The 25,049-nt window shown below is 40.5% G+C and overlaps 1 protein-coding gene across 1 annotated transcript in view; it reads right to left on the minus strand.

The window, feature by feature from the left end:
• Window positions 1–226: 226 nt before the first annotated feature.
• The window catches only part of LOC121854783 (lachesin-like), a 28,372-nt gene continuing 3,549 nt past the window's right edge, over window positions 227–25,049 (minus strand). The window contains 7 exon segments of the mRNA XM_042349559.1: window positions 227–2,185; window positions 2,914–2,979; window positions 4,206–4,280; window positions 8,218–8,286; window positions 9,382–9,534; window positions 10,069–10,209; window positions 10,534–10,662. Coding sequence (XP_042205493.1) covers window positions 2,100–2,185; window positions 2,914–2,979; window positions 4,206–4,280; window positions 8,218–8,286; window positions 9,382–9,534; window positions 10,069–10,209; window positions 10,534–10,662 — 719 coding nt within the window. The 3' untranslated portion in view covers window positions 227–2,099.

The raw sequence follows: 25,049 nt of genomic DNA on the forward strand, positions 1-25,049 counted from the left end.
ATAATGCTAATATGTTCCTTTAAGTAGCAGTAGTAGTAGTAGCAGTAGTAGTAGTAGTAGCAGTAACAGTAGTAGTAGTAGTAGCAGTAGTAGTAGTAGCAGTAGCAGTAGCAGTAGTAGTAGTAGTAGTAGTAGCATCAGTAGTAGTAGTAGTAGCAATAATAATAATAATAATAATAATAATAATAATAATAATAATAATAATAATAATAATAATAATAATAATAATAATAATAATAATAATAATAATAATAATTAATAATAAGCAATGCAGATCAAATTAGTTTTTTTATATTATACATAGAATTAATATAATAATCCTAGGTCACCTGCAATATCTGTTAAATCATAGGTAATTAGAGGTAAAGGTGAAGTAATTATCGTCTCAATTATAGGTATGAATTATCACCGTTATCATCATCATATCGTTCATTGTCATCATCATAATCAATATTTTTTCTTCATATCCATACCATCATCATCATCATCATCATCATCATCATCATCATATCTCATATTCTACAATGAATTGATAAACTCCTGTCTCAATAAAAATAACAATATTAACAATGCAATAATAACCACGGTAACAATAATAATACAATGATAATACAATGATAATGATGATAATGATGATAATGATGATAATGATGACAATAACATTAGCTCGGGGTGAAGGAGGCTAGGGAGGGGGTCGGCATCAGGAAAATGGTCTTTACGCTTCAGTACCATAAGGGTGACGAGGTAGTGATGGCTGTCTCCTTCACTATATATATACACCTATCTTCCCTCAACGCTGGTGCTCACACTATCTTCTCTGAGCACGGAGGTACACACACACACACACACAGACACACACACACACACACACACACACGTTCGTTTGGCAAGACTGTCTTTAACATAATATTTATTTATTTTCTTCTCTCACTTCACAAACTCACTAAACTACTATAGGCCACTACACTAAGCTACTATATACAATAACATTCACCTCTAACTACCTGTAACACCCATTAACACACCTGTGGTATATGTCAGACCAAGCAACTGGGGGGAGGGGGGTAGGGGGAAGAGGGTGGGGGGGGGGGGGACTACTGTGTACAAATTACAAAACGCTATTTACATTAGGATCACCACAGAACAAGTAGTCGGTCACCCCTGGGTACATAAATTACCTATTATAATCCTTAATGACCCTCAAGATGTGAATAGTTATCTCTCTGTAGAAACTTATTTTTTCTTTAGGAGGTGGGGGAGGGCTGGGAATTTCTTCTATAAGTAAAGTAGAAAGGAAGAAATTAATCACTTATACAGTTTCTCTCGTCACCATTACTTGAAGAAAAAACACTTTAGTCTTCCCTCTGTCTTGGTTCGTTTTCTTTTTTTCTTTTCTTTTTTCCTATTGAAGAAAATTTTGCAAGTTTTTTCTCTATTTTCACTTGATACAATTTATGATATGATTTGTTTACGTCGGATAATTTGTTCTCTCTAAATAATCATCGGTCTATCGCTCACCAATATGTTACTTATCAACACAATGTTCCTCCATTATGTCAAGACACTCATTCCTACCTGTCTATTAACTAATCACTATATAACTTCCTCCTATATAACAATATATCCCATTTAAGATTCAACATATGGCACAATATCGATAAAAACGGGTCTTTATATCAATCTAGCCTCCTGATTGGTCGGATGGTTATTACGTCACTTGTTTTCAGTCCAGAATGATGTCAATTGTTTGTAAATTATTGTTTCATTCACATTATGTTCCTCGCCGTTTTTTGATTGGCTGGTTGATAGCCAATGAGGTCATTTGTTTACACCATATTGCGTCACCCACAGATGTTCTCGTCGTATCTGATTGGCTAGATGATAAACCAAGATACGCCAATAAGACCATCTGTTTACATCTGTTACGTCACTCGTAGATGCCTTCATCGTTTCTGGTTGACTGGAATGTGATCAGTGACGTCAGTGACAGAAGTGAAGTCGTGGAGAGACGCCCATCAGGAGCACGGAGGAGGGGGAAGAGGAAGAGGAAGGGGAAGAGTACACGTGAGGGAGAGGAGTGTCGGGTGATGCTGTGTGTTTCAGAAGATGATGTACCCGACGAAGAATGAGGCACCCACCGCCGTCAGGAGAGGGAAGACGCTCGCCCACGGCACTCTACGAGATCCTGCCGAAGGGATAAACAAGAGATCAAATATTACCCGGGGAAGCTGTGAGGTGAGAGATGTTTGTGTGTGTGTGTGTGTTTACCTACTACAGGAGTGTTTGTTGTTTGTGATACGTGAGGATGATGGCTGAGAGAGAGAGAGAGAGAGAGATGTATCGTGTGGTCTCTATGTATTCATCTCTCGCAGCTTATGCTAAATACATGTAAATTTCTCATATTTTCAATCGAGAAAAACAACTTTGAATATTATATTTTTACTAGGTCAAGATGCTAAACTAACCCATGACATCAAATGTACCCATGAAGTCACACTAACACACCAATGACAGCACAGTGTACCCATAACGTCACATTAACCCACCAATGACATCAAATGTACCCATAACGTCACACTGAACCACCAATGACAACACAGTGTACTCATAACGCCACATTAACCCACCAATGACATTAAATGTACCCAAAACGTCACATTAACCCACCAATGACAGCACAGTGTACCCATAACGTCACGTTAAACCCACCAATGACAACACAGTGTACTCTTAACGTCACATTAACCCACCAATGACATTAAATGTACCCAAAACGTCACACTAACCCACCAATGACATCACAGTATACCCGTGACGTCAGGTTAACCCACCAATGGCATTACAGTATACCCGTGACGTCAGATTAACCCACCAATGACATGACAGTATACCCGTGACGTAATAAACACTCACCTAAGTTCTGGCCAACAGCAGGCAGGTTGATGGTCATATCTTGGGTCACCTCCAGATCTTCCTCCTCTGTAAGACACAAAGTTAAGTCACTCTATGTCTGGGTGATACTTGTGGGTGATACTTGTGGGTGATACTTGTGGGTGATACTTGAGGGTGATACTTGTGGGTGATACTTGTGGGTGATACTTGTGGGTGATACTTGTGGGTGATACTTGAGGGTGATACTTGTGGGTGATACTTGAGGGTGATACTTGTGGGTGATACTTGTGGGTGATACTTGAGGGTAACTAGATGAAGAGCCTTGTCTCATCTTACTCAAGGGGTTAAGTCATTGTACTCAAGGGGCTAAGTCATAGTACTCAAGGGGTTAATTCATCATACTTAACAGATTAAGTCAGTACTCAAGATATTAAGACACTCCTTGAATACGATGACTTAACCCAATGAGTAAAATTGACTTAATCCCTTGAGTATGATGACTTAACCCCTTGTGTATGATGACTTAACCCCTTGAGTATGATGACTTAACCCCTTGAGTATGATGACTTAACCTCTTGAGTATGATGACTTAACCCCTTGAGTATGATGACTTAACCCCTTGAGTATGATGACTTAAACCCTTGAGTACGATGACTTAACCCCTTGAGTACGATGACTTAACCCCTTGAGTACTCTGGGGGAATGAGTGGGGTGAATAGGGTAGGGGGTAGAGAGGGGTGGGGGTTGAGAGGGGGGTAGGCGTACAGGGGGGGAGGGGGGTGGTTATGGGTAGGAAAGGGGATGAATTATATGATCAAGTTCCTTTTTATAAATTACATGAAATATTTTTTTTTTCATTAGTAAGATAAGGAGAAAGCAAACGAGAAAGTACAATTAGAAAGTTTAGACTCACTACTTTTTCTCGCAGTCAAAGGGAAAGGCATTTTAAAACTAATAAAAAAATAAGATATATTCTACACCAAGGGAATTAAATTTATTCTTATTTCTACGTATTTTCATTTTTTTTCTTATAAAACCATAAATAAATCCGTAATCTGTTGACTTATAATCTGTAATATAAATAAACGAAATATTACGTAATTATTGAACAAACTACAAAATTATAAATAACTAAAAATATTATTAAAGTAAACAATAGGCAAAACTGAAGAAAGAAAACAAACAATAAAAGCCAGAATAGCAATAAAAAATATTAAAGCGAAAATAAAAAAATAAAAAATTAATGAAACTCAGTCAAAATAATAGGGGGGAACATTTCTAACCAATGAGAACTCCGTATTAAGATGACCTACCTCCGTTCTGACCACTCACAGCCAGAGGATTGGGTCGCTTGCGCGTTCGATTCTCTGATTTGTCCCAGATCTGGTCTGTTCACGAGAAGAACAAGGGAACAAAGTCACGACTCATTGAACACAGGAAATAAAGTCATAATTCATTGAACTTAGGGGAAAAAAGTCATAACTCATTGAACTTAGGGAATAAAGTGATTACTTCATTGAACAAATAACTAGAAATGAGATATCTCAACAAAATTGTTTGAGATGTTGCTGAACGAAAATGAACAAAAGCGGTTATGTACTGATAAAATGAACATAACTGTCACTTATTGAACAATTGAAGAACATTGTTACTGATAGAACAAATGAACATAAGTGTCACTTATTGAACAAAAGAACAAACTGACTTTTTTAAACACAAACAAAATTACGAATTATTGAACAGATGAACAAATTTGTTACTTACTGAACAATTTACTACAATTGTTATCCATATTGAAAAAATGAACAGAACTATCTCTTATGAAACACGTGAATAAAAATGTATCTTATTGAACAAGTGAACAAAACTATGACTTAATGAACAAATGAACAAAAACAGACTTATTAAACACATGAACAGGACGGTATAATTGTAGACATAATAAGACTCCCCCCTATGTGCTATAAGCCCTGGAAAATTAATGGTATTATAGTAACTAATAAATAGCTATAAGGCTCCGTGTCTATAATTCTTAATAGCTATAGTGCTCCGTGTCTATAATTCTTAATAGCTATAGTGCTCCGTGTCTATAATTCTTAATAGCTATAATGCTCCGTGTCTATAATTCTTAATAGCTATAATGCTCCGTGTCTATAATTCTTAATAGCTATAATGCTCCGTGTCTATAATTCTTAATGGCTATAATGCTCCGTGTCTATAATTCTTAATAGCTATAATGCTCCGTGTCTATAATTCTTAATAGCTATAATGCTCCGTGTCTATAATTCTTAATAGCTATAGTGCTCCGTGTCTATAATTCTTAATAGCTATAATGCTCCGTGTTTATAATTCTTAATAGCTATAATGCTCCGTGTCTATAATTCTTAATATATAATGCTCCGTGTCTATAATTCTTAATAGCTATAATGCTCCGTGTCTATAATTCTTAATGGCTATAATGCTCCGTGTCTATAATTCTTAATAACTATAATGCTCCGTGTTTATAATTCTTAATAGCTATAATGCTCCGTGTCTATAATTCTTAATGGCTATAATGCTCCGTTTCTATAATTCTCAATAGCTATAATGCTCCGTGTCTATAATCTTAATAGCTATAATGCTCCATGCCTATAATTCTTAATGGCTATAATGCTCCGTTTCTATAATTCTCAATAGCTATAATGCTCCGTGTCTATAATTCTTAATAGTTATAATGCTCCGTGTCTTTAGTCTTCAATAGCTATAATGCTCCGTGTCTATAATCCTCAATATCTATAATGTTCCGTGTCTATAATTCTTAATAGCTATAATGCTCCGTGTCTATAATCCTCAATAGCTATAATGCTCCGTGTCTATAATCCTTAATAGCAATAATTCTCCGTGTCTATAATTCTTAATAGTTGTAATGTTCCGCGTCTATAATTCTTAATAGCTATAATGCTCCGTGTTTATAATTCTTAATAGCTATAATGCTCCGTGTCTATAATTCTTAATGGCTATAATGCTCCGTTTCTATAATTTCAATAGCTATAATGTCCGTGTCTATAATCCTTAATAGCTACAATGTTCATGCCTATAATTCTTAATGGCTATAATGCTCCGTTTCTATAATTCTCAATAGCTATAATGCTCCGTGTCTATAATTCTTAATAGTTATAATGCTCCGTGTCTTTAGTCTTCAATAGCTATAATGCTCCGTGTCTATAATCCTCAATATCTATAATGTTCCGTGTCTATAATTCTTAATAGCTATAATGCTCCGTGTCTATAATCCTCAATAGCTATAATGCTCCGTGTCTATAATCCTTAATAGCAATAATTCTCCGTGTCTATAATTCTTAATAGTTGTAATGTTCCGCGTCTATAATTCTTAATAGCTATAATGCTCCGTGTTTATAATTCTTAATAGCTATAATGCTCCGTGTCTATAATTCTTAATGGCTATAATGCTCCGTTTCTATAATTCTCAATAGCTATAAAGCTCCGTGTCTATAATCCTTAATAGCTACAATGCTCCATGCCTATAATTCTTAATGGCTATAATGCTCCGTTTCTATAATTCTCAATAGCTATAATGCTCCGTGTCTATAATTCTTAATAGTTATAATGCTCCGTGTCTTTAGTCTTCAATAGCTATAATGCTCCGTGTCTATAATCCTCAATATCTATAATGTTCCGTGTCTATAATTCTTAATAGCTATAATGCTCCGTGTCTATAATCCTCAATATCTATAATGTTCCGTGTCTATAATTCTTAATAGCTATAATGCTCCGTGTCTATAATTCTTAATAGTTATAATGCTCCGTGTCTTTAGTCTTCAATAGCTATAATGCTCCGTGTCTATAATTCTTAATAGTTATAATGTTCCGCGTCTATAATTCTTAATAGCTATAATGCTCCGTGTCTATAATCCTTAATAGCTATAATGCTCCGTGTAAAATTATCAATAATAACTATAAGGCTTCGTGTCTATAATGCTCAATAAATATAATGCTCTTCATATAAGATATAATAATTATATTCACATATAAAGTCTTATACATTAAACATCTCAAATAATAAGACTAATAAGACTAAGAGACTGAAGATATATAAAAGTCTAAATCCATAAGACTTAAGTTATAAAGTTATGCAAATATTAAAAAAAATATTATACATGAAAATAAAACTATAGAACCTTAACTATAAACTATAAGACTTCAAATGTAAAACTATACAGCTATAAACATATATAAGGCTTTTAATCATCACACTACAATATATAAAGCTATTGAATTATAAGCCTTTAAAGCTATAATAACCCTTTGTAAAAATATAGATTCATAATACTTAAGCACTATAGTATTGTAAGATTATAATATAAATCTTTAAGCCTTTATACCTATTATATGTCTTTAAAACCCTTGAACAATAAATATATACTACTCGAGAGTTATAAGCCTTTTTAGTCATAAGGGTATAATGATAATACTCGAGCCTAAAAGCCTTTATATCAGTTACTCTTTATGATTATAAGACTCTAATCCTATCAACTGTGCGCCAATATATCTATACGCTATAAGACTTTAAAACCCAAAGCATTTTAAGCAATAATACTCTAATCTATAAGACTTTCAACCTAATCACTATAAAATCATGTTACTACTACGACATTATTATGCTATACACTATATCTATAAGACTATAGGTGTGAAACTTATAAAAAAAGAGTTTATGAACCAAAGAACAGGGGTGATAAAGGCAGGTTGAGGGATAATTGATAAATAGACAGAAAAGGATGGCAGAGACAGACAGACAGGCATACAGAAACAGAGAGAGAGAGAGAGAGAGAGAGAGAGAGAGAGAGAAAGAGACAGACAGACAGACAGACAGAAACCTAATATAAGCCTTCAAAAATATGCATAATATAAAGTAAATAATAAAAAAAATATTAAAATCAAAACAAAATCAAAACAAAATATAAACAAAAATAAACAAACAAACAAACACACAAACACATTGGGAAGCGACCAGGTCAAGCCAACAGAGATATGACGTCACATGCAGGAGGTCAAAAAATATAAAGACGATAAGTTGTGAAATTTTGGATGAGATCAGAGGTCACTAGTCACGGGTCAGAGGTCACGGATCAGTGGTAACAGTTCACAAGTCACAGGTCACAAATCATGGGGTCAGAGTTCACACGTTAAAGGTCACAAGTCAGAGTTCACAGGTCACATATCACAGCTCACAAATCACAAGTTACAGATCACATACCACAGGTCACAAATAACATATCACAGGTCAGAGGTCACAGGTCAAAAAACAAACATCAACAAACTTACTATTGATCTGTTCAAACATCTCTGCTTCCGTAGTGAGTGGGAGAACCGTGGTGGGTGGGGGCCCAGAGTCTGTGGGAGGAGAGACAATGATGAGAAAGATGGTGAGAGAGAGAGAGAGAGAGAGAGAGAGAGAGAGACAGAGACGGCAATAACACACTACATTATTTATCAACTCACATTATAGGGATAAATTTATGAAGTAGATTCTATGGCTCGAACTAAAAGGTAGATTCTAATAGGTAGTTAAGTATATTAGACAGTTAATGGTAGGTTTTTGTATACAATATTTACTGGTAGATTATATATATATTTTATAACATGTAAATTATTGGTAGGATTAGGTTGATTATCAAATAGGTATATCATAGGGCAGGTAGATAATAAGTAGGTTCATAGGACAGGTAGATTCGAAGGTGATTCCAAAATAGGTAGATTGTAATACAGGTGAAACGAGGATATTCTCAGTAGATTTTATAATTAGTAGTCACAAAGTAGACTCTATAATAAGTAAGCTTAAATAAACACTAGAGAAAGTAGTTATCATAAAGTGAATAGAAAGTACAAAACCACAATTTTAAAAAAAGTAGAAGACCCAATAAATACGAATCCAAAGTAGATACCCCAAACTAAGAAGAGAAAGTAGAAACCCCAAACTAAGAAGAGAAAGTAGAAACCCCAAACTAAGAATAGAAAGTAGAAACCCCAAACTAAGAATAGAAAGTCGAAACCCCAAACTAAGAAGAGAAAGTAGAAACCCCAAACTAAGAAGAGAAAGTAGATACCCCAAACTAAGAATAGAAAGTAGAAACCCCAAACTATAGAATAAGAAGAGAAAGTAGAAACCCCAAACTAAGAATAGAAAGTAGAAACCCCAAACTAAGAATAGAAAGTCGAAACCCCAAACTAAGAAGAGAAAGTAGAAACCCCAAACTAAGAAGAGAAAGTAGATACCCCAAACTAAGAATAGAAAGTAGAAACCCCAAACTATGAATAGAAAGTCGAAAAACACCTCAGGATTAAAAATAAGTAAAAAAAAAAACACAATAAAGAAAAAATTAAACCCCACAAAAAACACAAGTCTAAAAAAAAAAAATTAAACCTCAATTAAAACAACACATAAACCCCACTACTTTAAGCAGGTACAAGGGGTTTAAAATCACTTACTATAGATCTTGATTGTACCATCTGTCTCTCCTCTAGGATTCTTAGCCACACAACGGTAGGTTCCGAAGTCGTCATGGGTCAGGTACCGCACCGTTAATAACATGTGGATCTTGTACTCCGGGTTACCTATGCGGTTCTCAATGTGGTATTTCTCTGGTGGGGAGGAAGAGGGTGGTTGGTCAGAGGTTGGTAGGGGAAAATAGGGAAAATTTGGGAGAAACGGGGAAATTTTGGGGAAGAAGGTGGAAGGTGGGGAAAATTAGGTAGAAAGTAGGGATATTTGGGGAAGAGTAGGTGGAAAGTAGGGGGAATTGGTGAAAATTTGGGAAAAATGGGTGAAAAGTAGATGGAAAGTATGGAAAGAGGGTGGAAAGTAGGGAAAAGGGAAGGGAAGTAGGGATAAAGGAAGGAGAGTAAGGGATTTAGTAAAAAGTAGTGGAAAGGAAGGGAAAGATAGTTAAAAATAGTTAAAAGTAGTGGAAAGTACTGCCGAGAGAACAATGAAAAAGTCATTATTAATAAGATATTGAAAGGCTGGGAAAATAATTAAAAAGTAGTGACTCATGAGTAGTTAAAAAGTAAGGAAAAGTAGTAAGCATTTAAAAGTAACCGAACCTTAACAAACACCTAACTACCATCATCAACCACCTAACTACCATCATCAACTACCTAACTACTTTCACCTACCAGAATCGTAGATCATGTTGCCGTCTCCCCGCGTCCAATAGTTCAAAGAAGTCGGATGAGCCTCAGTAAAGCATTCCAACACTACCGTCTTGCCTGTAGCCGCCCCTATCAGCTGATGAGGAATCCACAACATGGGCGGAACTGATCATGGGGGGAGAAGAGAAAAACATGGGTTGGGGGGGTTAGTTGGGGGGGGGAACATGGGTGAGATAAAGTGATAAAGAATGGAAATGGGTGGAACTAGATGATAGAGGGTAAAAATGGGGAAAATTGGTGTAAATGGGGGTGAGTTAGGTGATAGGGTTAGATAAATAGGCTTTGATGGGTAGATAAATGAGTGGTGGTTAGAGAAATGGGTGATGCTGATGGAGAAATGGGTAATGGGGGTTAGGTTAGAGAGAGAGAGAGAGAGAGAGAGAGAGAGAGAGAGAGAGAGAGAGAGAGAGAGAGAGAGAGCTAACTCACAATCGACGCTGACGAGTATTCTCTTGCTCACTGTTGGAGGATGACCATTGGAGGCGATACACAGGTAGGCTCCCATATCCATCCTGCTTACTTTACTGAGTCGTAGCACCTCGCCCTCAAACTCCAACACTGTGGGAGAGAAAGAGGGAGAATGAGTGAGAGTCCAGCACTGTGAGGGAGAGATTAAGAGTGAGAAAATGAGGGACTCTTTAGTGAGAGACAGTGTGGGAGAGGGTGAGAGACCTGTATGGCTCACTAAATTCTCCCCCCCTTAAGTAATGTTATTTTTCCCTCTCTAAAGCTGCGTTCATAATCGACCTAAAACTCCCTGGGAAAAAAAAAAGTAAATAAAAATAAATGAAAGAAAAAATTGTTATCTGATTAAAATACAGTTTATTTACGGAGTATTGTGAGGAAATAGATTGGAAGTAATTCGACACGGCCACACCCAGACACACTCCGCCTATGATGTGAAATAGAGGAGAAAAAGGAAAAAAATATAATATCAGAGAGTGAAAAATGCCCGCGGGAAATCCCCTTCGCCTCTTTGGTTGACGATTTATGTTTCCGTCTTTTTCCCATATAACACAACCTTCTAAACTTAATACACATCTCCACAACCACCAACAACACTCCTACAACCCTCTACAATAACCACAACCTCTTCAGACTACCGTATACGAGGGATAATCATGTAAAATCACTGATCATTTCTCCACGTGTGATAAAAAAAAATCAGATTAGAAAAATAAACAAGTAATCAACCATATGGCAACACTGCGGAGGAAATTGCCACCTTGTGGGTCTGTCATTTGTTATAGAGCGTTGTTATTTTCCCCGTTATTGTTATGGCGTTGATTTGGGAATGACGTTATTTATTTTTCAAGCACTGGTTATTTATTTTGTAAGTAGACGAGAGATGGGTGTGTTGGTCTCCCGGACGCCTGGGTAAAACTGGTCATTTGTCTGCTGTGAGGTACTGTTGTATAGTCCTTTGTAGTGTGTGTGTGTGTGTGTGTGTGTGTGTGTGTGTGTGTGTGTGTGTGTGTACTCTACCACTTCAAGATATAAATAACAACAAACCACCATCAACCCTATTATGTTTCCATCTCATAACGACCACCTACCTATAACAGACACCAAAACCTCTCACTCACACACACACACACACACACACACACACACACACACACACAGAGAAGCTAGAACCAACACACACACCAATGCAGGTAAAGCAAAAGCAAAGCATAAAAGCATAAAAAAACGATAAATCTCAAGAAAAAAAGATGAAATTGGCCTTAACAAGCGGTTGTGTTGAACTGACCCCCCATCCATCACCATCCCTAACACAGGCAGTCACTCACACACACCCAGATTACAGAGTCTTCATCACAAACGACTATTATTTTCACATTTGTTAACCTTAAGCACAGGAGTGATGGTAGCGGGCAGGAATAGACCCAGTGAGAGAGGAAAAAAAACCCAGATTGGTTGAGAAACAGGAGTGTGTTGGGTTATACTGCAGGTAGTTAAGTCACCCCTTCAAAAAAAATATATATTTACGTTTTCTTTTATAAAACTTCGAAAATATAATGTTGACATATATATATATTTTCAATAATAATGATAATAATAGTAATGAACACAATAGTCTTAATACTACTACTACTACCACTACTACTACTACTACTAATAATAATAATAATGATGACAGCTATGCATAAACTTACATTAACAATAAAGGAATCCGTCAAACTACTACAATTTGCATCTAGTTAAGTTACTCTTTGAAGGAGGTGTTTAAACATTCAATTATCTCTACTAATTTAATTATTTCCTCTCACAGACCAAGGCGAGGGAGGAGGCAATGGAGGGGTAGAGAAAGAAGAAGCAGAAGCAAGAGAAGAGTGATGGAGAGAAGGTAGAGGAAGTGTGAGAGGAAGAGAGGGGGGTGGGAGAGGGGGAGTCCGCCTGTTGGTCACTGCTACAAAACAACTCTATTTTTCCTCTGATCTGTTGCAGACGATATTGTGTGTGTTGGGGGTGTGGGGGAGGGTGTGTGTGGGGGGGTGTGTGTGGGGGGGGTGTGTGTGGGGGAAGGGTGTGTGGGGGAGTGGTGTGTGTGTGGGGAGGGTGTGTGTGGGGGAGGGTGTGTGTGTTGGGGGTGGGGGAGGGTGTGGGGGAGGTGTGTGTGGGGGTGTGTGTGGGGGTGTGTGGGAGGTGTGTAGGGGAGGGTGTGTGTGGGGGTGGGGTGCTGGGGGTGGGGAGGGTGTGTGTGTGGGGAGGGTGTGTGGGGAGGGTGTATGTGTGTGGAGGTGTGGGGGGGTGTGTGTGGTGGGTGTGGTGTGGGGGGGTGTGGGGTGGCGGGTGTGTGGGGTGTGTGGGGGAAGGGTGTGTGTGGGGGGTGTGGGGGTGTGGGGGTGTGGGGGGGGTGGGGTGAGGGTGTGGTGGTGTGGGGAGGGTGTGTGTGTGGGGGAGGTGTGTGGAGGGGTGTGTGTGGTGGGGGAGGGTGTGTGTGTGGGGGAGGGGTGCTTGTGGGGGGAGGGTGTGTGTGGGGGTGTGTGTGGGGAGGGGTGTGGCTGTGGGGAGGGTGTGTGTGGGGAGGTGTGTGTGGGGGGAGGGTGTGGGTGGGAGGGTGTGTGTGTGGGGGAGGGTGTGTGTGTGGGGGGAGGGTGTGTGTGGAGGGTGTGTGGGGGAGGGTGGGGAGGGTGTGTGTGTGGGGGAGGTGGTGGGGAGGGTGTGTGTGGGGAGGGTGTGTGTGGGGAGGGTGTGTGTTTTATTATGAATGAGAATATATAAGCAAACCAATAAAGAAACATTAAAGATAAAAACAAACAGAACGAAAACGGAAGGAAAGAAATTTAAGAAAAAAAAAACATTAAACATTTCTTCCGGAACGTCACTGACACATTTACCATCCACCAATCACAGCTCTTTTTTGCTCTGATTCTTAATTCTTACTGGTTAATATTTACATTCAGGAAAACCCAACCGTGTTATACCTTTCACCAATTAAAACTATCCCTGTCTTGATCCTTTATTTTTAATTGGTCAGTATTTCCACACGGAACGATATGTCCACCAATCACCTCTCTCTCAGTACTATTGCTGGTTCTAATTGGTTAATATTTATGACTTTTACTTTCCCAACAATAAAAACCCACCCGGTACTAACCCTTTAATTCTAATTGGTTAACACCTACGAAAAACCTTACCCTCCACCAATCCAAATCCACCCAGCACTCATCCTTTAATTCTAATTGGTTAACACCTACCAAAAACAAAAAATTCCTCTCCACCAATCAAAACACACCCAGCACTCATCCTTTAATTGTAATTGGTTCATATTTACACCTACGTAATGGTTTAGTCGTTCCCGCTACAGGCAAACCATCAATGGGCCGTAATTCTGGCGTTATCACCAATAGCTGAGTATAGCTTGTGAGTCATGGCTTAATAAAATGAAAAGACTGTGTTTGACTCCGACACGACAGAGAAAAACTTCAATGTTTGGTCTCTCTATAGCGGCGTGTGCAATATGAGCACTCGTGATGGGTGACGGGGGTGCTCTCTCTCTCTCTCTCTCTCTCTCTCTCTCTCTCTCTCAGGTCTGTGTATATATACCTATCTATTAATACGATCACACACACACACACACACACACACACACCATCAACATTCAACAATATTTTTCACCCTTCGACTAGTTTGAAATAAGACACAATTTCCTTGATAACTACCATAGGGGTCGTTAGGGTGGCTTGTTCCATCACCTGAGTTGGTCATTAGCCACCAGTTAATGGCAGGTAATGTAGGTTTTTCCGTGTAATTAAGATGGTATCAGGTCATGTGGGGGGGTCGTTAAGTGACCTCTCCCATGGCAGTGGTTTATAGGTCATCTGTAAAGTGTGTTGTTGTTGTAAAGTGTGTGTGTGTGTGTGTGTGTGTGTGGGTGCGTGTGGGTGTGTGTGTGTTGGTAGTATTTATAAGTAACTCTATCACACACTAACACACTCTAACACACTCCCAGGTGTTTGTGTTGTGGATCTCTCTCTCTCTCTCTCTCTCTCTCTCTCTCTCTCTCTCTCTCTCCCCTCTCTCAAACCTCCCCTCCCTTCCACTCTCCTTCCACCCTTCCTTCCTTCCCTCCCTTACTCCTATTTCTGTTCACCCTTCCTTTTCTCTCCGTCTCTCTCTCCCTCCACCCATCTTTCCTCGCCTCTATACCTCTCTCCTTTTATCACTACCTCCCTTCCTTCCCCTCCCCTACCTCTTTTCCTCCTTCTTTTACTATCTTCCCACTCCGTTCCTGCTTCCTTACTCCCCTCCTATCCCCTCCCTGTTTTCCCCCCCTTTCTACTAGTCCCCTCCTCCTTCCCTCTCTCTCACCCTCCCTCTCTCTCCCTTCCTAAGACTTGATAGATTATGACATATTGGCGAATCATGTTATTATATATCCGTTCAAGTATACTACAATGGCTCTTGATATAACCTTCATATATCCCCCTTCTATAATAGACCTAAGAGTATATTATAGTAGTGGTATAATTGATATCAGTTACTATATAAATGACCTATAACTATCTTATCTACGTATTTAATAGTCTCTTCAATATAACACTATAGTAAAGAATTTTCCTATATTAGGTACTGATATGATGGATATATTAGTATACTCTGTAATATAAGTGATATATGTCATTCAGATATAATGTGTAATGGTGGTTATGGTGAGGTTATGGTGTGTATGGTGGTAGTCATGGTGAGGTTGTGGAATCCATGGTGTGTATGGTGCAATAACAATGCTTTAACTCTCAGTGTAAAGCTGTTTGATTTCCATAGTATGGTGGAAGGTATGGTAGTTATGGTGGAAGGTATGGTGGTTATTGTGAAGGGTATGGTAGTTATGGTGGAAGGTATGGTAGTTATGGTGAAGGGTATGATAGTATGGTGAAGGGTATGATGGTATGGTGAAGGGTATGGTAGTCATGGTGATTGGTAGAGTGAAAGATTTAACAGTATGGTAGAATGATAGTGAAGCGTATGGCAGTGTGGTAGAATCATGGAAAAGAATATGGTAGTCGTGGTGAAGGGTATGGTAGAATCATGGCAGTGAACATGGTGGTGGGAGGGAGGAAGAGTAATATAGACGACTTATATGGACCAATAGAGGCGAGTTATGGTGGAGAATATGGTTTGTAATATAGTGAAGTTATGGCAGACTTATGGTTGGTCCTATACGAGCATTATGGTGAATTTATGGTAGTGATGTGATAGTGCTCTGGGTAGGAGACTAATAACCAAGATTTAATAGATATGATCACTAGGTTATTAACGTCTAAGTTATTATTATTGTTTATTTTTTCTCAAGTTATCAATGTCTAAATGATAACATGTACGAGAGAGTTAACGAGGCAGTGGTGTAGTGTACCCCACCATCACCCAGGTCATACTGCCTCCTCCTCCTCCTGGTCACCCCTACTTATGTACCCGTAAGAGCTAACATGAACGTATTATTGGAACCTCAGTTGTGGTTTGTATGTGGTAATTTAAGTTCTTCAAAATTATTCCTGTTTTCTATGTAAAATTTAATGTGTATCTTTAATAATCGTCATTTTATGGTCATATGTAGGGGTTTAAAGTCTTGTTTACACACACACACACACACACACACACACACACACACACACACACACACACACACACTGTAAACCCGTGCTCTGACCTCATTTGAGCACCTAACTTTACAATTGGGGAACTGAAAACTGTCGAGTACAGTGCCGGTCATAGGCGACAAAAAGGCTTACTCTACAATGTGCTGCATTTACGCTACCCCTAAATGGGTCTACGCTACCCCTAACTGGGTCTACGCTGCCCCTAAATGGGTCTACAGGCGTAAGGGAAGCCCACTTTCTCTCGTCCAGATTACTCCGCCTGTTGGTGCGTCGCTGAGCCATTAGAATTTGCGTATCCATTAATGGTGTTTTGTTATTGGTCCATTGGAGGGGGCGTTTACGGCGGTGGGGGGTGGGTGGGGGGGTGGGGTGTGGGAAGAGGGGATGGTGGGTAAGACAGCAGGATGGTGAGGATAGGGGATGGAGGGAATGCTAGGAAGGGGTGGTGGGAGAGGAGAGAAAGGGTAAAGGGAAGGGAAAGCTAAACAATCCATAAAAAGCTATAAATTCCTTAAAGCTTCCATAAATAACATTATAAAAGCTAAAACTATCGACTTACCGATCACAGCTATAAGAAAGTTATTCCTTAAAGTTATTAACGTATCTTATACCCGATTGCCTTAAAAATTAACCAATCACCTGACGTCAATAAAAAAAATTAACCAATCACCTGACGTCAATAAAAAAAATTAACCAATCACCTGACGTCAATAAAAACAATTAACCAATCACCTGACGTCAATAAAAAAATTAACCAATCACCTGACGTCAATAAAAAAAATTAACCAATCACCTGACGTCAATAAAAAATAAAACAAAATAAAATACACAAAGCTAGACAAAAAAAACAGAGGCTCAGCTAAAACACGAGAAGCTAATTACTGAACGATAGCTTCTTAAGAAATTGTGTCAGGGAAGTGAGTAAAAATATATTTATTTATCAAAACAGACAGACAGACAGACAGACAGACAGACAGAAAAGTATATATATATGACTATTCTAAATCTCGGCTATGTTAGTTTGCTAGACAGGTTAGGTTCGGTTAAGCCAGGTTAAGTTAGGTTAGTTAGAAGAAGTTAGAAGTTAGGTTAGGTTAAGTTAGGTTAAGTCAGGTTCGTGTAAGTTATGGTATAGTTAAGCTAGTATTGGTTGGGTTAGGTTAAGTTAGGTTAAGTCAGGTTCGTGTAAGTTATGGTTTAGTTAAGCTAGTATTGGTTAGGTTAGGTTAAGTTAGGTTAAGTCAGGTTCGTGTAAGTTATGGTATAGTTAAGCTAGTATTGGTTAGGTTAGGTTAAGTTAGGTTAGGTTAAGTTGGCATGTGAGTATTTAATCACCAGGTAAAATAAACTGAAGGAATCTTATCTTCATGTGGTCCAGATTTCTTTAAGAGAATTACCTTCGTTGTCAATTTCCTCCTCACGAGTCTATCTTAAAAGAACGGCCTTAGTAAATCCCTCTTACGGTGGCGAGAAACAATCACTTCTTGTAAGACGTATGTGTCGGGGCATTAAGTCACAGAGAGAGAGAGAGAGAGAGAGAGAGAGAGAGAGAGAGAGAGAGAGAGAGAGAGAGAGAGAGAGAGAGAGAGAGAGTCCTAACACACATTTCATTATTTACAAAGGACGGAAGTGTTTTAACTGAAGCACTCATTGACGTAAAGCACCACAACAAACACAACACCACAACTGTACAACACCATAACACCATACCACCCAACCACAACACCATAATACAAAGCCAGAACAGTACCTCAACACCATAAGAACACACAGGCACAATACCACACCACCACATCACACCACAGTACCCCACTATCCCAACACTGTAAGAACATACCTCCTCAACACCACCACAACACCACCACAACACCACCACAACGCCACCACACCACCCCAACACCACCACAACACCACAACACCACAACACAACACCACAACACCACCCCAACACCACCACACCACCACCCTAACACCACCACAACACCACCACAACACCAACACCACACAACACCACCACACCACCCCAACACCACCCCAACACCACCCCACACTCACCACCACCACCACACCACCACAACACCACCCTAACACCACCCCAACACCACCCCAACACCACCCCAACACCACCCCAACACCACCACCACCCCAACACCACAACAATAACACATTTAAACGCACGACAAATCTCCCTACAAAGAAACGCCACAATGGAGACTGAACGATAGCCAAGAGCAAGGTATAATGGCCTGTCAAATCACTCGCCATAAAGGTGATTATAGCCTGCAGGTGGAGTGCTACTGACCATCGTTGCCACCTCGGGCGAGAGATCTCTTAGTCGATGGCCGCTAATGTGGTAATAAATCTGTTACAAAATTTCCAAGTGACTGCAAGGACAAGTGGTCATGGAAGGAGGGAGAGAAGGAGGGAAGGAGGGAGGGAAGCATGGTTGGTTAGGAGGAGGAAGGAATGAGGGAGGGAAAGAAGGATGGAGGGAGGCATGGCTGGTTAGGGTGAGGGAGGGATGGAGGGACCGATGGAGAGATGGAGGGAGGGAAGGAAGGAGAGGGAGGGAAGGAAGGAGAGGGAGGGAGGGAGGGATAGGGGGAAGGAATGGAGAGAGAGAGAAATACGATGAGAGGGAGTAAGCGAATTAGAGTGTGTTATATAGGAAGGAATTAAGAGTGCGTATGGTACTGTATTATGACCTATGGAACGTAATAGGGAAGGAGACGGAAAATAGGCATAAATAGCTAATTGGGATGAATAGATAATGGTAATTGTTTAGTATTACACACCTTCACCTCTACCACACACCTTCACCTCTACCACACACCTTCACCTCTACCACACACCTTCACCTCTACCACACCATCACCACACCTCTCTCCACACATACACCTTCCTCCTACCACACCTCCTCCACACAGCAGCACCATCACTACCACACACTCTCATCACTACCACAACACACCTTCCTCACTACCACACACCCCCCTACACACACCATCAACTCTCATCACACCACCTTCTCACTATCACACACCTTCACCTCTACCACACAGCGGCACCATCACTACCACACCCCCAACCCTCACTATCACACACCTTCACCCTACCACCACACTCTCACCACACACCTTCCTCCTACCACACCTCATCCTACCACACACCTTCTCCTACCACACACTCTCATCACTACCACACACCTTCACCACTACCACCACCATCACTACCACTCTCATCACTACCACACCCTTCACCACTACCACACAGCGGCACCTACATACTCATCACTACACACACCTTCCCTATCACACACCTCACCACTACCACACACACCAGAACAAACCCCTACAACCACAACAACTACCCACCACAGTACCACAACCACTCCATCCAAACGAATGAGTGTAAGAGAATTTGGTAGAGATGCACAATATAGAGCAAGTGGTTTATTCCACTCGGCGATAGAGATAAAAGTCTTAGCAGGGGGGGGAAGGAGATGGGGGAGAGAGGAGGTGAGGGAGAGGAAGGGTGTTGAAATTCAGAGGTTGTAGAGGAATGGATAGAGAGAGAGATGGCGGGCTATTGTGAGGCACCAGGGGATATTCTCCAATCACGACTTACAGATTTTTGGAAGGCAGGCGAGAATGGAGTGCGTTTCTTTGTGAGGAACGATGGTATTGCAAATGCGCAGCGGCCTGGCGTTCACTTGTGGATCACGGAGAGGCGGTGACGTTTATCTTGGAGGCGGTATGTGTGTGTGTGTGTGTGTGTGTGTGTGTGTGTGTGTGTGTGTGTGTGTGGGCTGGGGTATGTGTGTGTGTGGGTGTGTGGGTGTGTGGGTGGGTGTGTGTGGTTGTGTGTGTGTGGGTAGGGTTGTGTGTGTGTGTGTGTGTGTGTGGGTGGGGTGTGGTGGGGTGTGTGTGTGTGTGTGTGTGTGTGTGTGTGTGTGTGTGTGTGTGTGGGTGTGTGTGTGTGTGTGTGTGAGAAAGGTTTGACAGAAATTTTGACATTTAGCAGGAGGCAGGGAAGGAGCAGAAGGGGAAGGAGGAGAAAGGAGGGAAGGAGGGAGAGAAGGTGGGAGAGAAGGAAAGAGAAGGAGGAAGGGAGGGAAGGAAATGGTTATAGCAGACAGATAGAGACAGAAAAACAGACAGACAGATAGACAAATGGACAGAGAAAGCAAGAGATAAACGAAAAGAGACAGACAGACAGACAGACAGACAGAGACAGACAGAATTTGGAAGATGACAGAAAAATACAATAACAACATTAATAGAAACAACAAAACAACAAACAACAAAATATCATATCTTAATTTCATCCCATAGTCTAAAAATCTCAACCAAATAATGGGGTCAAAAGAGTGCTAAACCTCGGGGTGGATCATAAGCACCACATTCCCTATATAAGCGAATATATGGCTAGACCTAAGGGTAATCTTGTACCACCCACCCTCCTCCTAGGCCTCCCACCTCCCCCTCCCTAGCGTCCGTAGTAGTATTTTGAGCAGTTGTTGAGGTGGGGTGGGGTAGTGGGGAGGGGTCGTAACTCACAAACCTGCACTACCAAGTTTGGGTGGCAGCTGTAATGTGCTGGCTCCTCTCTCTCTCTCATCTGTCAATTATTATCCTTTCTTCTCCTTCTCTTTCCTTTTGTTCTCTCACACCTTCTTTGTGGTGGTATTAGTAATGTGGTGGTTGTGGTAGTGGTGTGGTGGTTGTGGTAGTAGTGTAGTGGTTGTGGTAGTAGTGTGGTAGTTTGTGGTAGTAGTGTGGTGGTGTGGTGTGTGTGTGTGTGTGTGTGTGTGTGTGTGTGTGTGTGTGTGTGTGTGTGTGTGTGTGTGTGTGTGTGTGTGTGTAGTTCTCTGCTTTTCAAGAAGCTGTTCTATATCTCCTGTATGTCTTGTTTACACACACACACACACACACACACACACACACACACACACACACACGTATATAAAACTATGAACATATTTTCCTGATTGAAATTCCAGCAACATTAATTAAAACAGAAAGAGCAAATAAAAACATCTCACTATTTCCCTCAACCAGTCATGAGGTTTATTAGGTTAGGTTAGGTTAGGTTAGGTTAGGTTAGGTTAGGTTAGGTTAAGTTTGGGTTGGGTTTTGGTTAGGTTGGGTTAGGTTAAGTTTTGGGTTGGGTCTCTCTCTCTCTCTGTCTCTCTCTCTCTCTCTCTCTCTCTCTCTCAATGCAAATCCTCACCTCTCACCTTTCAATTTTCCTGCCTCCCCACCTTCCCAACCCCCACCATCACACACTCCAGCATGGTGAGACATAAACTGTGTCTTATGTATCTCGTAGTGTTGATATGCTTCAGGTGAGGTGAGACATCTAATAACTACAGAAAAATGTGACATATTAATATTTCTCAGGTGTTGGCTGACGTCATCTTCCTCACTGATACCTTTTGTGGGCTTTTTTTCCCCTTGGCTTTCTTATGGGGATTTTGTTGTTGTTATTTTTATATTTTTTTTTATCTTATTTTTATATTATTTTTTTTTATTATTTGTATATTATTTTGATTTTATTTGGAGCATTTTATTTTATTTTTTTAATTTGCTGATTTTTTTTTCTCTAAACCCATGATGTGTCTTACCCATGATGTCTCTCACCCATGATGTCTCTCACCCATGATGTCTCTCACCCATCATGTCTCTCACCCATCATGTCTCTCACCCATGATGTCTCTCACCCATGATGTCTCTCACCCATGATGTCTCTCACCCATGATGTCTCTCACCCATGATGTCTCTCACCCATGATGTCTCTCACCCATGATGTCTTTCACCCATGATCTACCTGAGCCATTTTTACCTCACGAATGTCTCACCCATTTTATCTCACCCATGTCTCACCCATGTCTCACCCATGTCTCAACCATTTCCTCTCACTCATGACACCTAACCCATTTTCTCTCAGCCATGGAATACATTACCCATAAGCCATCACAAACTTATGATGAGTTTCCCTTGTGTGAAAATCTTGAAGAAATAAAGTTTGATAAACATGTCCTTGTGAGAGAGAGAGAGAGAGAGAGAGAGAGAGAGAGAGAGAGAGAGAGAGAGAGAGAGTAAATGGAGAAACACGGGGAGGAATGATAAGGTATGCTTCTCTCTCTCTCTCTCTCTCTGTTCCTTTTTAATGTCTGTCTGTCTGTCTGCGTCTATTCTAACCTAACCTAACCTAACCTAACCTAACCTAACCTAACCTAAACTAATCTAATCTAACCTAACCTAACCTAACCTAACCTAACCTAACCTAATCTAACCCCAGCAACGAACAAAATCATAGACGATAAATTATTTTAAAGTCACATAATAAAAAAAAAATTAAAAAAAGTTTAGTTTTAAAAGTAATAATTTTTTGGGTCATAATTCAGGTTAAACAGGCGGTAACGACCAGCCATTCATCCTTCCCTAATGCCTTACGTTTAACTAATGGCTGGTTCTAACTAGTAGTTGGCTCGTTAAGCTGCTAATTCACTAGTTTTCCTCACCCTACACGGCAAATGAGGGTATTGTAATCGTTTCTTATGGATGTGTGATGGGGAGTAGGGGGGAGGGGGGGTGGGAGGGGAGGGGTGGAGGGGAGGGGGTGGAGGGGAGGGGGGGTGAGGGAGGGGAGGGGGAGGGGGGGTGGAGGGAGGGGGAGGGGGAGGGGGGAAGGGGGCAGGGGAGGGGAGGGGTGAGGGGAGGGGAGGGGAGGGGGAGGAGGAAGGGGGGTGAGGTTGTTGGTCTGGTGAAGGTGTGTGTGTGTGTGTTTTGAAAGGCTGTTTGAGTATGTGTGTGTGTGTTTTCCATGTGTAAATGTTGTTAGGTTAGGTTAGGTTAGGTTAGGGTGTGTGTTTCTGCACTTAATTTGTATGACCATTGACCATACATGTAAGAGTTATATGTATATTAACTAAAGCAAAAAATACCCCACAACACACACCAACACACCCACACACACCCACACACACACACACACACACACCCACAACACACACCAACACACCCACACACACACACACACACCCACACACACACACACACACACACACACACACCTACATCCCACACTCCTCCCACCTACACATTAAATTAACACCTCAACACCCTCACATCCCCACATCACACCCTCTCCCCCACACCCCCTCCCACACCTCCCACACACCTCCTACACCCCGCAGAGAGGAAACATATCAAGATACACCTAAAATGAGAAACTTGCCAAACAATTTTTTAATATCAGTCTCATTCACAAGAATCAGCCCGACAGGACGTAATTCTGTCGGGCTCAGAAATTACTCCTCTTATGAGTTTTGAAGTTATGAGTTGTGAGTCCACCTGTTGTGTGTGTGTGTGTGTGTGTGTGTGTGTGTGTGTGTGTGTCCCTTCTCGTATCCTCCTCCTCTCCTCCCACCTCCAAACCAGCCTCCTCCTTCCCCTCCAACTGGGCCAACCTCCTCCTCCTCCTCCTCCTCCTCCTCCTCCTCTTCCTCCTCCCCCAGGAATAAATTATACACATCAAAACATCGATAAGAGAAGATTTATTCCTCCTCCCTTAAAAAAAATCGCCAAATAGGATTTATTCCAGAGCGTTGGAAGTAATTTACAAAGAGGATGAATTAAATGGAGAAAAAAAAATTCACACACATACGAAAACAACAAAAACACGATTAAATAACTAAATTAAACACAGGATTTCCAAACACAAAGAAGTATTTTATTATGTTTTTTTACGTTACATAAGATGACGTAGGGGGAAAAAGCATAAGAATTAGTAGTTATAATCATATACATATATACATTACACATGAATGCACATACAAACATACATGCACACACACATAAATACACATACACGTACGTACACACACACACACACACACAGGATTTAATACACACAAAAATAAAAGACAAATTTAATACACCAAAAATAAAAGACAAATGAAATAAAAAAACAAAAAACACTCGCAATACAGACTGAAATACTCGAGGGAAATGTAGAACTTGAAGGCCTTAACAAAACAAGAAACACACACACACACACACACACACACACACACACACACACACACACACACACACACACACACACACACACACGACGAAAAAAAACACAACCACACAAGGAGAGAAGAAGAAGGAAGAGAAAATAACAGTCGGGATAAAACTCGGGGCCAGAAAATAAAACACGGTCACATGGGTCGGTGAGGCGGGCTACGACGGTCAAATAAACGCCGGATGAGGACCGTCACTCCGGCACTCCCTGGCACTCCCTGGCACTTCCCTTTTGACACTCCCTGATCCTCTTCCTCCACCACATCACCACCCATGACACTCCACCAAAACCACTGTGTCAGGATCAAGCTGTTTTGGATCCTCTCTCGATCAACATGATAGAGTTGATGCCGTAGCTAAACTCGCGTCTACCAATGACACTGTTGATTACAATTTAAGTCTACCAAACAGAGCCTTAAAAACTGTAATCAGTAAATAATGTTGATTTGACGCAAGCAGACAAGTGTAAACAGGCACTAGTCAATCTATTGTTTGCCATGATGAGATGTATCAAGTGAAACATGTATATGGAGCAAGTAACAAGATCACTAGATTACAAGATGTTGTAACCGCTAGATTAAGGTTAGGATATAAGTACCTCTGGCAGTATGTCCCTCAGGTAGATGTGAACAAACTAAATGTAAAGTATGCGGCCAGACATATGGCCACACACTCTAACACTGTGGCCAGACATATGGCCACACACCCCAACACTACGTCCTCGACTGTGTGAAGATAGAACCTTTCAGGGACAGGTCCAAGCACA

The sequence above is a fragment of the Homarus americanus genome, unplaced genomic scaffold, assembly GCF_018991925.1.
Source record: "Homarus americanus isolate GMGI-L3 unplaced genomic scaffold, GMGI_Hamer_2.0 scaffold53233, whole genome shotgun sequence".
NCBI classification, from domain to species: Eukaryota; Metazoa; Arthropoda; class Malacostraca; order Decapoda; family Nephropidae; genus Homarus; species Homarus americanus.